We start from the raw sequence: 15,496 nt of genomic DNA, 5'->3' as shown, positions 1-15,496 counted from the left end.
ATGAACACAAATGCATGATGATCAATTTTGTAAGTTTTTAATAAATTATGTATGAAAAATTATTTAATTATTAGTTTTGCCTTTTTTTGCAGAAATTCATATTTGGATTTTGCTCGTGATTTTGTTGACTTGTGGCTGTCTATATATTAAATATTGAAATATATATATTTGGTATTCAATGTGCTTAGAACGTGAAGATAAAATTGTCTGAGATTTATATGAATATCTATTATTCTAGTAAAAATTTATTATAATTATTAATAATTAAATAACTTCTTTTGTAAAATTCATATTTGCTTTAATAAATTACTCACTAATTGCCTGCTTTTGTTTGATAATTCTACGTAATGCAAGTGATGATCCTTGCCAAAATGTGGGATTGTGAACCTCACGTCATGAGTGGATCCGAGTGCTACGTGCTTTAATACAAGGCTATGACTTATTCTAGCACAATGAATGCCATATCCAGATGAAGTTCATCTATGTCATCTTTGTTCCATTTCTCTTTTTTCTAATCTAAGTTGATAAGTATCATTTATTCCATTACAATTTTAGTTACTTAATGTTCGAAAAACATGGCGGGCAAGGATAACATTTTTTTTCTTTTTCAAGCAATAACCTATATAAATCTTGGATCTCCATCAAGAGGTAGAAGAGAGGTGCTAACTAACTAAACTAACAGTTCTCAATAGATATTTTATTTTATATTTATATATATTAAATATATTTAAGTACTTTCTCTCAAAAAAAAAAAGTGTTTGATCATTAGCTTTGTAAAAGAGTATGCAGCTTTGCTTCCTATTTAAGCTTATGCTGGACATATGATCCATTAATCCTATTGCCATTGCAAGTAGCTATGCTAGCACGTGTTTCCCACATCACTTTTGCATGGGGGGATATTGAGTACTTGTACTCAAGAAACTCAAATAATATCTTCCAATTAGTCTTTTTATGTAAAAGTCTGGATCATTTTAAATGATACCAATGGATCCTTCATCTGGCGGGAACACTAAAAACTAAATACAAAAAATATATGAGGACTCATTCAAGCATATGTCTAGTCATATATAAGTTATGTGCTAGAAGATCTTGAATACTTTTACATAATCAAGAAACTCAAATAATATATTCCGTATATCCTTTTTAGATGAGATCCTAAGTCATTATAGCCATGTCACAGGTTTTATGAACTAAAAAGATGTTGATTCAATTAAATATTCTATTTTTGTAACTACTTCATCAGAAATATTATATAGTATGGGCTTCCACTAACCAAGGCATCAATGTTCTCCATATTCAAATTTTAGTTGATCTAATAACCCAATGATATTTTCATGGTCTTGTGGATAAGACACAATGATCAAATGAAATATTCTTGCTCGGGTACTCATTTCGCTTAGTTCTGATGTAATATTTGTTCCATAATCCTTATGTGAGTGAATATTATGATGCTACTGTTATTTGATGGTTTTCATAAATGTATGATTTTCTTTATCAACTTTTTTTTAACAAATAGTCTATTATAGTTCTCACACACTTTTTCTTGTCCATATATTAACTTTTATGAAATCATATATTAACTTTTTTGAATCGATGATCTGTTGAAAAACTAGAAGCAGTACATCTTTTATTAGTTCTATTTTCTCAGTTTCTCAAATATTTTCATTTTTGAGAAATACAGAGCTTGAACATTTGAACAAATTTCTACAAGAGCAATGCCAAATACTGCAGCTTTAGCATCTAGAATCTCATATATTTAAAAAAAAATAAAATTTTATTTCTCAGGAAAAACTTTTATGTACTACTTTCTGTATGTGTGTATTGTTTCTCCAAATTATCATTTCATGCTTGTTTCCTAATTACAGGGAATTCATAATATGTAAATGTGTATTTTATAGAGGATATCAATCAATATATTTACTAAATGCATGCATAGAGTGTATAGGTACATTCTTGCAAAGATAAGCCACACAAGATGATAGAATGACAGGATACCCATTTCACCATCACTGGCCAGCACAAACTGAAAAGTTAGATAAAGCGCAATCCAAATCCCAAAGTTGTCAAATATTATGATCAATCTCTGGATCTTCATCGATGGTCCAAGACAAGCATTTATGCCGAACCCGACCAATTGGATCAGTTGAACTGCATCACATACATTAAACTGAATATATATGATAAAAATTTAAAGCACGTTCCTTCAACCTGTCTAGATATTCAAATTCAAGCCAAGTGAATGTTCAGCAAAGAAAATACTAAAAAGACTATCAGCATAAGATATACATCAAACAACCATGGCCTTTGTAGATTTCTAAATGATATCTGTGAGGGAAATGTTTAGGACAGCTATTATATGATTTCGCTGTTTCTCTGGGAGCCTTTTCACTCTATCATGTTACCATGATTACACCAAGAAGATGATTTCAGTTACACATGATAAAGAAGAGACTGCATGTGGAATTATGACCAACATCAACACTAATGGCCAATACCCTTTAAACATAGTATCCAGGGAGTTAATGATGTTCCCATGTCCATGAAGCAGAGGACAAATGCTGTACTCTGGGATGGAAAAGGAAAAAGGAAAAAGGAAAAAAAAATCTATATGATGATGCACACAGACGAGCTTTCATGCTTTCTGCATTAAACCTTATTTTCTTAATCTGTTCAGCATTAAGCCTAATCCATCCATGTGAGACCCATCACTTTTGCCACAAAGCTGAAACGGTCAGCAGCTTCATCAATCTACCATAAGAAACACAGACACAAAAAGAAGAACCACCAGTTAGAAGATCGGGGTATGCTGATCAACTCCCAAAGTAGGGTAGAAATACAGACCATTTTCTGAGTAGGACGGCCAGCTCCATGCCCAGCCTTACACTCAATGCGGCCGATGATTGGGTTTGTCTGTGGGCTGTTCTCCACACTCGTGCAGAGGACATATTGCATCGTCTGGGGACAATAAGTAAACCAGAAGCAGATTTATTGCCAGACATAAGAATCAACATCGCTAGATAATCAGCGAAACAAAAGATATAAGAATATGAAAGCAAGTTAGATAATCAGCGAAACAACATCGCTAAACATTATGGGAAAAAAATAACGGCATAGCTGCTGCCTACTTAACAAGCAATCATGCAATACCATGATTTGATCAAAGACCCAAGATGGCACACAAACAACTGTGAGTATGCATGTTGGTGAGAAGTGGTAGCTGCTAAAGGAACCATCAGATGGCATATTGATGATGACCTTGCTTGATGCATATCTTTAAGAAGCATTTCTAATTTCAATGTAAACTAGAAAACTTTTCTGTCAATTGTCTAATTTTCGTGTACCAGTGACATCAGATGGCATATTGATGATGACCTTGCTTGATGCCGGTCATGTTGAGCAAACATTATTTGTTTATTGATGAAATTTCTTCGTTCTCCACAGTTTATTGCTCAAAGATATCATAATACAATCAATCACACAGTTTATTACCTATATGACAAAAAGTAGACCCATTTCTCAAAGGTTGCATGTGTATATCGAATCCAAATTTCAGTGAATACATGGTTAACAAAGCCACACAGCAGATATATATAATTCTTGCTACACCACTCCTAAAAGTTCAGAAATATTTATCCATGACCATCATATTTGCGTTGACTGTTGATAAGTTATATATTATTTGGATGCAGAACACTGATAACTTTCAATAGAAGCAAGAATTTTTAAAAACTGTTCCCATTTTAAAACAATTTACAGTAGTTATGTTTTAATTATGTTCTAGTCAGAATTTCAGAATGATAATATGAACCATATTTATTAGAAGATTCTGCTTCTTCAAGAATTAAGCCCTTCTTAATCATGTCAAAATATCTGTATTCTGTGTTTTTTATCTTTGTTTCTTTTCTCTGTTTGTCTCCACTCACATTTTTCTTCTCCATTGCTAGCACTCTTTCTTCTCCTTAACCTTTTTTATCTCCTAGATACCCCAACCAGATGTACGACAGAATTTCATCAAATTGTACTTCATAAGGCAGATTAGCAAACAAAAATGTTGCCCAATTTCAGATCTCTCAAATCCTGTAAATTTACTAGTAATAATAAAACCTTCTAAAGGATTGATGGTTTAGATAAATCGTACTTTCATAAACTCTATATAATTTGAGCAAACAGGATGGCATAATCAACTGTGAGGTTCAATCTTAATAGCAGGAACCTTGGTACCTTCGGAGCCACTTTTTCTCAGCACCTCTCTCTCTCTCTCATACATATGGATGTACATGTGTGTGAGCACCACTTTCATGCTGCCAGACATAAATATGCTCTTAAACTTGCTTTAGATTCAGGTAGCCCAGGTTTAGACCTCATAAAGGTGGGCCAGGATAAAGAAGCAGCAAAGCTCCAGAACAAATCCATTGACCATTAACCAAATATGTGCTCCCCACTTTCCTACATCGAAGTAGCATGGACATCAAACACAAACCTCTCTTTATTTACTACTCCTTAGCAAGCCTTAGTCCAATCCAATTCCATGCAAATCCCAAACTACATCTCCAAAAGCCCTTGCAGAGATGATGTTTCTCCAATTCAACAATGGATTATATTAATCAAACTCATGCTAAAAGCATTAACCAACTCTTGCCATTCTGCCCGTCCAAAGCTTTAATATCAGAGAGGTATCTCTCAAGACTATCATATAGAGCACACTAATCCAATATGATGAGATTATGCTGAAATTTATGTGACATGATAGGTAAATCTGACTAAATTGTTTACCGTATTCAACAGACGTAATATCATGGGTTTCACAACTTTTACAAAAAATAATGTGAAACATCTTAGAACATACCAAGTCCCAAATCATAATCCTGCCCTCATAGAAGTAGCAAACCTAGGATCACAGCCACATAAAATCATAGCATCCCAATCAAAACAGTCCCATTAGCACAACAAGTGAGCCATAATCTTCAGTAAGGGAGCAATACAGAAGGTCTGTACCATACTATTAGTTTGAATCCGGATTCCATCTAGGAACCATTTTCAATGATAACTCAGAAGTAAACACATCTGTTATTTGCTGAAGATCTGAAAAAAATGATAATGCAGCAATGGCGTTTAAAGAGGTAAATAAGATCCCTTTCAACACACAAAAGTGAAATTAAACTCAGCCGTTGAGAGTTGAGACTGGTTAAGTAAAAAGACTTCACTAAATTAAAACATGAATAATGTATTTATTACTGTTCCACACAGCAAAGATAATTGTTTATGTTGGTCCTTGAGAACTAATCTAGCAGTTATTACCAAAGATGGTCAAACTTCTGCGCATGAGGTATGATAAAAACTGGTCAATTGTAGATTCATCACTTTGAAACATGGATGTTATCAATGCCTTCTGATATAAATAATGAATTTGGCAATCAGTTAATTTCGAAGAAAATTGACCTCTATAACAAATCACATCATAAAGAACTGTACAATATTTTTATAGTTTATTGAATACAATCTCCAGTATTTTACAGCTTCAGTTTACAGCATGAAATATGTACCCAGGTTAAAAAAATAAAAAATGCATGGAGGCTGAACATTGTAAACATATCCAATCTGAGATGCAAATAGAGAGAAATTTTATTCCCATAGATTATAAATAATATGAACTTACTGCCAGTAACTTCAATGAATGTAACGGTACAACACGATCGTCATGATCAGCTGTCAATAACATGGTTGACGGGTACTGGCAAGATGGATTGGCACTTTTTTCCCAAGGTCTTTTCACATTGTGAAGTGGTGAGTATCTGTCCAAAGACAAAACATGCATAAATTTGACATTCAGTAAAGACCCAAAATTTTCAATATCTATGAGAAAGGGATGGTAGAATGATAAATGAATCTAGTCAGTGCACACAGTAAATATGCCTCCAAAGACTCCTTTTGTGTCAACACTCATTGTGTCCATTGGTAGATGTTCAGTCCAACTGTAAATAAATTGAAAACCTTCCCCTTACTATGACGAAGGGTACATAATTGCACTCATGTACATATACACTCATGAATAGTTATATGTACAAACAAAGGTCATGGCATGTTGAGCATGTCTGAGAAAATAATGACTGAAGTCCAATGGTACTTCAACATATAGCAGTTGCTAATCCAGATATACCTAAAAGGATGTGACAGTCCATAAACTAGAACAAAGCAGTGATTTTATATGACAGTTTGTGCTAAAAAGGAGGAATGGGTAATTTTTCTTGTGGGAATATGACGAATGAACCAAGAAAAATATTTCTCAGGGGAAACAACATGAAAAAGGTCCAATTGCTCTTATGGTGATACAACTGGCTAAAACAAAGTATACCAGTCTATCTGCGGGATGCACAAGATGTGCAGTAAAACTCGCTGTACGCTGGATCAAAGTCAGTAAATGCCAAAATGCATAGAAAAATGGATACACACCCACTAACTAAGCAGAAAAAGAGGTTAGCGTCAGATGAAGAAATACAGATTTTTTTCTCTCTTTAAATATGTCAAGCTTAAATTCAACATGGACTAAGTTTGGCTCCTTCCAGGACCAGGCAAAGTGGCCTTAGAAGTTTGATGTACTGGCCAGACCTATACTGTAGGCTTCATCAGATCAATCAACAATATGCCTTTAAAAGCAGCCCCTTTAAAATAACCAAAGATTATCATCTCATGAGCTGGCTACTAATGGGATCAAGTGATCCCTTAAAATGCAAATAGGTCAAGCAACCAAAAGATGCAACTTCCATACTCAAAATCTCAAAAGATACATCAGTCAAATGATGCACAGCTGGGCAAATTATTTTTGTTTTTATTCGTCTAAATTTCTTTGAAAATCAAATTCATAATACCAGAATTAAACAAATTATTCACAAATATCACAGTAAATTTAAATGAATTAAGCCAATGACAAAAGCTCTCAGAGTCATCTGAATCAACAATTAGCTAATATTTTATATGACACAAATAAGAAGGTTTTGTTCACTTGCATGGGCAGAGGGAGAATAATACAAAATTTTATCCAGGATTTCACTTCCATGAAAGATGCATTTCCTGCTCTTAGGCATATGTGTTTTCTGCTATACTACCAGGATGACTTACATTCAATGCCTAAACTGTTTTGGTTACAGATACCTGCAGTGGGTGTGTGCAACACAAGAAAAGAGCATTGTTAGAGAATCTATGTGCAGACCTTTCTTATTATTGTAATCTAATATTTGGAAAGGAAGTGTTTATGCTTCACTATAACAGTCAACATTTTCGGTTCCAGGTGTAATTGTCAAACTAGTAGAGCTGAGTGACATCAAGCATATAAATACAAGTGTCAATTGCATAGATGGAAAAGACAGTGTGTCAAGATTCTTGTTTTACCATATTATGAAGCACAAGAATCAGTTATAGACTTCAGTAATAGGAGGGGAGACCTAAATAACATCAATAGATATTGTGAGAAAAGGCTTGGAAAACTTACAATATCAGCAGAGATAGCACTTAACTATAAACAATGGATATAAGGATTTCTAAGCCTAGCCCAGATAGCTGGGATATGGAATTATGGTTATCGCTGCAGTTATGAGGTGTCCATGTTTCCTAGCATGAAAAAATGTCCATAACTCCAATCAATCCACAACAAGAAGCACCCTGGTAACACCCATGGGTGCAATGCCATGAAAGCTAACAAATTCCGTGCCCTGAAAATTGCTAAATAACAAAATGAATAGTAGAAACCAGTGAAAAAATAAAATTCATCACCATTCAATAGAATGAATGAGTAGCAGTAGTGTCCATTTACATACTTGATAAGCCAGTGGAATTCTTCCTCCTTGTCTGAACATCCATAATCAGTTGTCCATGCATGACCTACATGACAAAAACATATACATGCATCAGAAAGACCAGACCAGGAAATGGTAAATAAAGTATACTCCTAGCCGCAACTGATAAAGAAGCCTAACCTATAGTGAACTTATGGAATCGGAGCATGTCCATGACACCGACATGAGCTAGAGCACATCCAAAGAGATCAGGTCTCTGCCATCACATTTTCAAATTTAGATGCTTTCAAAAATAACTAAATTAGATGATGTAATGATTTGCAGAGAAGCACTTTAGAGCATATTCAAACATCTTGAACTAAATATGAAGCATACGAGAACAAAATCGGTTCTAGTTAACAAGGGGTCTTACCTGATTTATGCAAGCAGCAACTAGAAGTCCACCATTGCTTCCACCTTCAATACATAGTCGTTTAGAGTTGGTATAACCATTAGAAATAAGAAATTCAGCACAAGCAATAAAATCATCAAAACAATTTTGTTTCTTTGAAAGGGATCCAGCTTTATGCCATTCTTCTCCATATTCTCCACCACCACGGATATTTGCTATGCAGAATACAAAACCTAAGTTCCTTGATAGAATAATACGGCTCACACTGAATGAAGGTGTAAGGTTAATGTTAAAGCCCCCATAACCATATAATAAAGCTGGATGTGATCCATCGAGCTCAATATTCTTCTTCGACACAATGAACATAGGTACCTTGGTTCCATCCGTGCCAGAAACAAAAACCTAAGAGACAAAATTACAAAAAGAAGATATCAAAAAATTGGTCACTGTGCAAGCAATAAAATCCTGCCTCTTTCAAGGACCACTATTAATGAGGGAGAAAAGGCAACAAGAATAAGTAAAATGTAACTTTTCTTGAGCAACATTTGTAATCGAACCTCTAGGGGAATTTATGGAACAAAAGGTAATCAGACATTTAAACTTATCTAATGCAAAGAAAAGCACCATTGAATTTTTGGATTCAAAACAGAAGTACAAACCTAAGCGCTTTCACAACTTTTAAACACTAATTAACACCAATTGGCATGATGCAAGATTAGAAAGAACTGAGATAATGTTTTACCTGCTTAACCTCAAAGACTGTTCGATCAAATCCAGGAACAGAAATTTCTCGAAATATCTTCAATTCTGGAACTTCAGTTGCTAAGTTACATTTGTAAATAATACCTGGAGTAAGGAAGCTAGTAAAGCCAATAAAAACCTCGCTGTCTTCACGCCTACCAGAAATCCCAAAGACAGTACCAATGTCTATGGGTAAGTGATGCAGCAATGTGCCAGTTTTCAAGTCCCTTATTTGCAACACATACTTAACATCACTTAGGTAACTCACCAAAATCTGGTTACCATTGACAGCATAAGCTGATTCGAGCACATCCTTTTGATCTTCTGGTAGAATGTCAGTCCATGAATTTGGCTGCTTAAGATCTACTCGGACTAATTTATTTCTTGGAGCTCCTTTATTTGTCAAAAAAGTAAATTCACTGTCATCATTTGCAACAGCTTCATAACGTGCTTCAAAATTGTCAACAAGCTGGATGAAGGGAAGCATTTCACTACTCCCTTTTAAACCTTCAAGCCCACAAGAAAACGAAGACAAATCGCAGTAATATAGTTTGTTAACAGGGTCGCAGCCTTCATCAATGTATAAAAGAACATACTGGAGATAACACAAAACATTATTAGCCAAAGAAAAATCATGTCTAGTATGGAGAACAAACAAAATTAAATTTACTTCGAGCAAAATCCACAGCAATGAAGCAGTACTAAGCACCAAAATAGCAATCTCATGCTCTATTAGGGTCTAACAAGAGTGGAAAGACTTTGTTTGCATGCAAATTATACTCACACAAACTGCTCTAATAAGCTCAAGGCAAATTAATGTGATGAAAAGAAGAATGTGGACTTGACTTGGGTTTTCCGATATCAGTTTTATTTTTAGTAGGAGTTTGTGTCGGCACATGCCCTTAAAGCAATTCAATTGTATTGAATTAACTATTTGAGATGTTTGATAGATCTTTATTTACACACTCATATCACTGTCAAGTATTTTCAGAAATCAACTTCAAAGCCAGAGAGAGAGAGAGACTCCAGTGTAAATATCAATCAAATATTGAAGTGCTCAACTTAGAGCTAATCAGGAGGTAGATTTTTTCTGGGTGCTTAAAACTTGTTGATTGCTATGGTGGACAATAAGCATCATGTTAGACATTGTACAATAAGAGCAGTGTGGCTGTTCCCCAAATTATCTAAATTAAGAACCTGCATTAGCACGTGAATTTGCTTTTCATTAACCTGAAACATCAATAATCCATCTATGAAGCTATTTAAGATGTGGATGAATGTCGGGGCAGCTAATCCCTTGCCACCAAAGGTTAGTGATGTTGGGGTCAACCTCTATAATGCATATAGTAAGCTCCACAGAGAGCTGGCTGAGTTGCAGACTCTGATTACCAATGAAGGTAGGTTGTCCAAAAAGGAATCCACCTATTTGTGGTCATCCCATTTGAGACAAACACATGATTAGACACTTACTTCCTGAAATAAGGCCAGGCAATAATTGTGGTGGGACTTGAAAAAGATGGAGGTACAGAAACGGATGCTGTCAAAATATACATTATGCTGTTATATGTTTGCACATAGCATGATTATTTTATTTTTTTTAATTACTTGGAGATATAAGCGTATATCACTACCATAGGAATCTCATCTATTAAAATTGAGATTAGTATAGTAATAATAGCATAAATCCAAATCAAGACCCAAGCTCTAGTTAGATTGGGCTTCAATCTCGTAGAATTGGAGCAACCCTAATCAAGCCTGAGTGGATCAAAAGGATCTGACAAAAAATAGCTTACCTAACCTCAAAAGTTAATGGACCATTTTTTACACTATAATAGAGATCTGACATGATCTAACACAAACATGCTAGGCAATATTCCAACAATTAAAGGAACAATAGCCATTCTTTAGAAATGCTTTGTCATTGTGCATCCACATTCGCTGATTGTCCTTACCTTCTTGATAACTGCAGCCCTTTCATTTCTGCTATGAACTTCATTTATTTCCACCCCTTCATACTATATAGGAGCATATGCACATGAAAATGGGAATGCATTTTCAGGACATTCTTTATTTTGGTCATAAAAGTTTGTCTTTCAAGCATCCTTCCTTCTTACTAAGCACATTCCTATTTTTTTGGTATGTACTTCATTTATTTATAATTCTTATAGACACGTATCTGAACAATACATATATACACAGAAATACAATTATGATATTCTTTATTATAATATAAAAAGTCTCCATGTGTGGCAAGAAATACAAGTGCAATAAACAACATATCCATCACACAACCTTCATCATAATCACAACCCTTATTTTAACATGCACTCATTAATTTCTCTTTTTTGATATTTTATAAATATATATATAATTGGAGTACATTTAGTATCCTTTTGTTCCTAAGATACCATATATGTATAAAAAAGGCAATAGCAAAAGATATTAACCACTCTGTGCAGGGGCATTCTAGACCTTTTTCATTACTTGATTAAAGAAACTGCGACAAGCCCACTTTTCTTACAGAAGAGAATGGTCTATGCAGCAGGGTATCCCTTCCCCAAATACCTTAACTGTTGAGGGCAGGATATAAGCACAGTTCTCACAAGAGACGATTTGATATTTAGGCATATTTTGTATGACAAAAAATTCCTTGTCACAAGGAACCAACTCCATACCCCTATTTACCATCCTCTATACATAAATCCATCTTTAGTGCATGTATTCTTTTGTTTTTGGATCCTGTTCTTGAAAGATAGAAAAACAAGAGAACTACGGTACCTCAAGTACAACCTATGATATAAGACCTTTTTAAGCAAGACCAGAGACATGTACGCATCCGCTCATGTACATATGCCTAAACTTGGTGTCTGTGAGTGTTTAAACAGAGTTGGGCTAAACATAATTAAACATTTAGTAGTGGCCTTGATAACTCTTAAGCCACAATTCTGGATCAAGATAGTTGTCTAAGTTAACTTTTAAATTGATTAATGCCGCATGCCCTGTCGCTCTACAAGGATATTATACGTTGACACTTGACAGTGATCTTGGCATACATCAATGGCCATGAAGATGTCAATTTTAGTAAAAAGGATTATAAGATAAGAGAATAGTCCAATTTGTTCGTATTTATAAGAAAGCATGGAAAAGATAAAATCACATTAAAGGCCAAAAAACACTATTCTTTTATAGAGAAGAGAAAGAAAATGTTCCTCTCCCTCCATATGTAATGTTGCATTGATAGAGACATGAAAACCAGACCAGACACATGTCCATGTGTCTGGCTGGGCTTTTTCCTTTTTTTTCTGTTGGAGGGGGATAGATGGATAAATGGAAAAGATAATTGTAGCTAAGACATACATACATACATACACACTCAAATGTTGTATAAAGGAAAGTAATAAAATGTTTGATTTGCTAGTGTCTTCCAGCATACATGCTTCTCATTCAAACTTTCCAAATAGCATAAAGATTTGAGACAAATAGCATTTAGCAAAGTTATTTTAATATCTAGATTCTTGATCAATCTCTAAAAAGAACAAAAGTTCAATTTTAGTGTTATTACAAAATAGCGAACTCATTATTGTAAGAGTCAAACTCTATACCAATTTCAAAAATCCTTTTAAGGATCTAAATGTCTAACAAATTTCAATTCAGATCATGCATCTAACACCTATTCTAGAAACTAGACCAAAGTGTCTAGGTAACACAGTCTAAATGATCCCTTAAGTGGTCAAATCACTCCCACCTTCTCATCCCCCTTTTAAATTCCCTTTCTCATGCCTCTCCAATTCAATCTCTAAAACACTAATTTGGAAGAAGAGATAGAATATCTCCCTTCTCTTATCTTTGGTATCACTATCTGGTTCAGACACCATTATCATATATTCATATTCCTATTCTAGATCCCCATTAATTGCAAGGTTTAATCTAAAAGAGGCTTCTCTCCCCTATTTTCTCTCCTTTAAAATATGGCCTAAAAACCCATTCATCTTAAACATAGTGAATTATTCTCTTGTACACCTTAAGTACCAAAATTAATCACTCAGCTAAAATTCGAGTGTCCCTCTTACCACACCTCTCCACTATCTAAATATGCCCTGCCATATAAATATAGCCATAGTTGACTGTTTTGCCACCCTACAATATTAGCATTCACCCTACAATATTAGCATTACTAAAGCAACCTGACCCATGATTCAGATCAAATGACAATAGTTCATATATTGATTCTAAAAATAAAAGAAACAGCAACATTTGCTTGTTTAGCTATATCAGCCATGTGCCTCAAAAAGCATGCTAGTGATGAGCTAGAGAAGATTTGAAATCAAGGAATACCATACAAGTACTTTCATGATGCATATTCAAATCATGCTAAACTTAAACAGCAAAGCTAATAAAAAGTAAATACGGCCAGACTGGAAGCAAACAGAAGGTGAATCAATGCCCTGATCCTCCTATGATCCCATACATTACTAAATGAGACAACATTTTTTATGTGTAAATGATGAGAGAGTTGTTGCAAAGTTCTACACTTTATATGAACCAGAAAATAAGAACATATTTTTTTAAGAAAAAATACATACTAAGTTTAACCAAAGAAAACATTAATGAGGCAGCATCTTACCTTCCCATCTTCAGTGACTTGGGCCCCAAATGTATATTTTGGGTGCTCGGGATCTTTCCAACACAATATATCCTCTGACTGATCCGTACCCAAGAAATGGTAGTAAAGCTGGTGATTCAGATTAATATTTGTCTCAGTCCCAGCATCCAATTCACCATCTTCCCTATTGACAATCACGAGACAATACCGTTAAGACAAAAACTACAAAACACCTTACCTTTTGTAACTATTGATCAGTCAATACTATATATTCTACCAAGTTCCACTTACTTGGGTGCCGGGTACCGGCTATAGAAGAACCCCTTTGCATCATTGGTCCAGCTAACTGAAGAGAACTTGACCTGCATCCATCAAAAATTCACAGCATAAGTTCCAAATAAAAGAAAACGGTTTCAAAGAAAAGAAGCAATTTCTAGCCTTCTTCACTCACCCATGATATCGTGTCAGGTTCAGGTTTCTTATCATCAACCCGCATGACCTTGACTGTCACCCAATCACTGCCACTCGCGCTAAGCCCATAGGCTAAATACTTGCCATCCTTGCTGACAGAAGAAATATTAAGAGCCACCGTCCCATCCTCACTGAGACCATTGGGATCCAACAAGACCTCTACTTCCGCATCCAAATCATTCTACAACAAAATCAGCCATCCCAAATCATCAGAAACACATAAAAACATCTCCAAAACATAAACTTGGTTACACCTTCCCCACCCAAATCATTCTACAAAAATATCCATAATACTAAACCATCAAAAACACGCATAAACATCCTCAAAATCTGATTTTGATGACGATTTCCCGATCCAAATCGTTATATGACGAAAACCGGAAATCCCAAATCATCAAAGGAAGACAAAGAAACGCGCCCAAAATCCAAACTTGAAAAGAGTTTCGCCACTACCTGAACGTAGAGTACGCTCTGGGCCTGGAGACCGGTGTTGTGGAAGAAGAAATACTTTCCCCCACGCTTGAACGGCGTATCATATCGCGGGTGGTCGAACAGCGTCGTGATTTGCCGTCGGAGCCGCTCGCGCTCGCCGCACTCGGCAAGCACGGAGTCGGTCAGCGCCACCTGCTTCTCCACAAACTGCTTCACCTCCTCTGCATCCGGATTCTCCAACCTACGCCCAAAACCCAATAAAGGAGGGATCTTTTTTTCATAGAATAAGGGATTAGAAGAAGCGAATCAGATCCGGACGGGCATCTCACCATCGGTAAGGGTCAGGGACGCGGACGCCGAAATAATCGTCGACGACGGAGTCGTCTCGGCGGGCGGTGGGGTAGCTGAGGGGCGGGAGGGCGTCGGCGGAGGCGGAGAGGGAGCCCATCATACGAATATCGTCGGCGGGGGCGGCGGCTTGGGCAGTTTGGGAACAGTGAAGGCGAAGGCGGGGTCTTTGGGGGGTCAAAAAGAGGCGGGCGGGGAGGAGCACGTGAGTGCGGCGTGAGGTGGGAAGGAAGGGAAGGCGCGATTTAAGGCGAAGGAGGGGGGAGAGGATGTCACGCGCGTGGAGGGCGGATGAGGACATGGCGAGAGCGGACCGAGGGGCCGTGGAGTAGTTGGATTGGGGCTCCAAGAAAGAGAGTGGAGGATTTCGTAACCATGTTGCCATTATTTCGTAACTATGTTGCCATTGTCCTTGCCTTTGGGTTTTGATGGGCACCTCCAAAAATTACAAATTCCAATTGGGTGGGAGGGAGGGAGGGAGGGATCACCTCATGCTAGGAATAGGGAATCTGGGGATATCCGACAAGGAATCCAGGGATGAACATCAAGAATATAGAATCTCTTTGACCATTTAGTGCAGTTTGATAGCTGCCACATTATTTATTTCAGAAATCTTCCATCATGTCATCCATTTCAGAAATCTTTATATTTTAGAAATGAAAGAAAGCTGCTCCTCGCTGAAATAGATGGCATTTTGGCTATCTGTAATGGTAGGATAGG

The 15,496-nt window shown here is 36.1% G+C and overlaps 1 protein-coding gene across 1 annotated transcript; it reads right to left on the bottom strand.

Moving 5' to 3' along the window:
- Positions 1 to 2,283: 2,283 nt before the first annotated feature.
- Positions 2,284 to 15,293, bottom strand: LOC103708695 (Prolyl oligopeptidase family protein). Its single transcript, XM_008793747.6, has 12 exons — positions 14,758 to 15,293; positions 14,450 to 14,669; positions 13,977 to 14,177; positions 13,817 to 13,887; positions 13,547 to 13,709; positions 8,924 to 9,517; positions 8,203 to 8,583; positions 7,971 to 8,046; positions 7,812 to 7,875; positions 5,657 to 5,792; positions 2,842 to 2,955; positions 2,284 to 2,748 (listed from the first exon to the last, which is right to left on the bottom strand). The coding sequence occupies exons 1-12, from the start codon at positions 15,159 to 15,161 to the stop codon at positions 2,683 to 2,685; spliced, it is 2,490 nt and encodes an 829-aa protein (XP_008791969.4). The 5' UTR covers positions 15,162 to 15,293; the 3' UTR covers positions 2,284 to 2,682.
- Positions 15,294 to 15,496: the final 203 nt, after the last annotated feature.

This window comes from Phoenix dactylifera, chromosome 3, assembly GCF_051530095.1.
Source record: "Phoenix dactylifera cultivar Ajwa chromosome 3, Ajwa_hap1_PhDact_Kaust_v1.1, whole genome shotgun sequence".
NCBI lineage: Eukaryota > Viridiplantae > Streptophyta > Magnoliopsida > Arecales > Arecaceae > Phoenix > Phoenix dactylifera.
The sequence above is the reverse complement of the archived record's forward strand: the minus strand, read 5'-3'. Positions and strand labels throughout refer to the sequence as shown.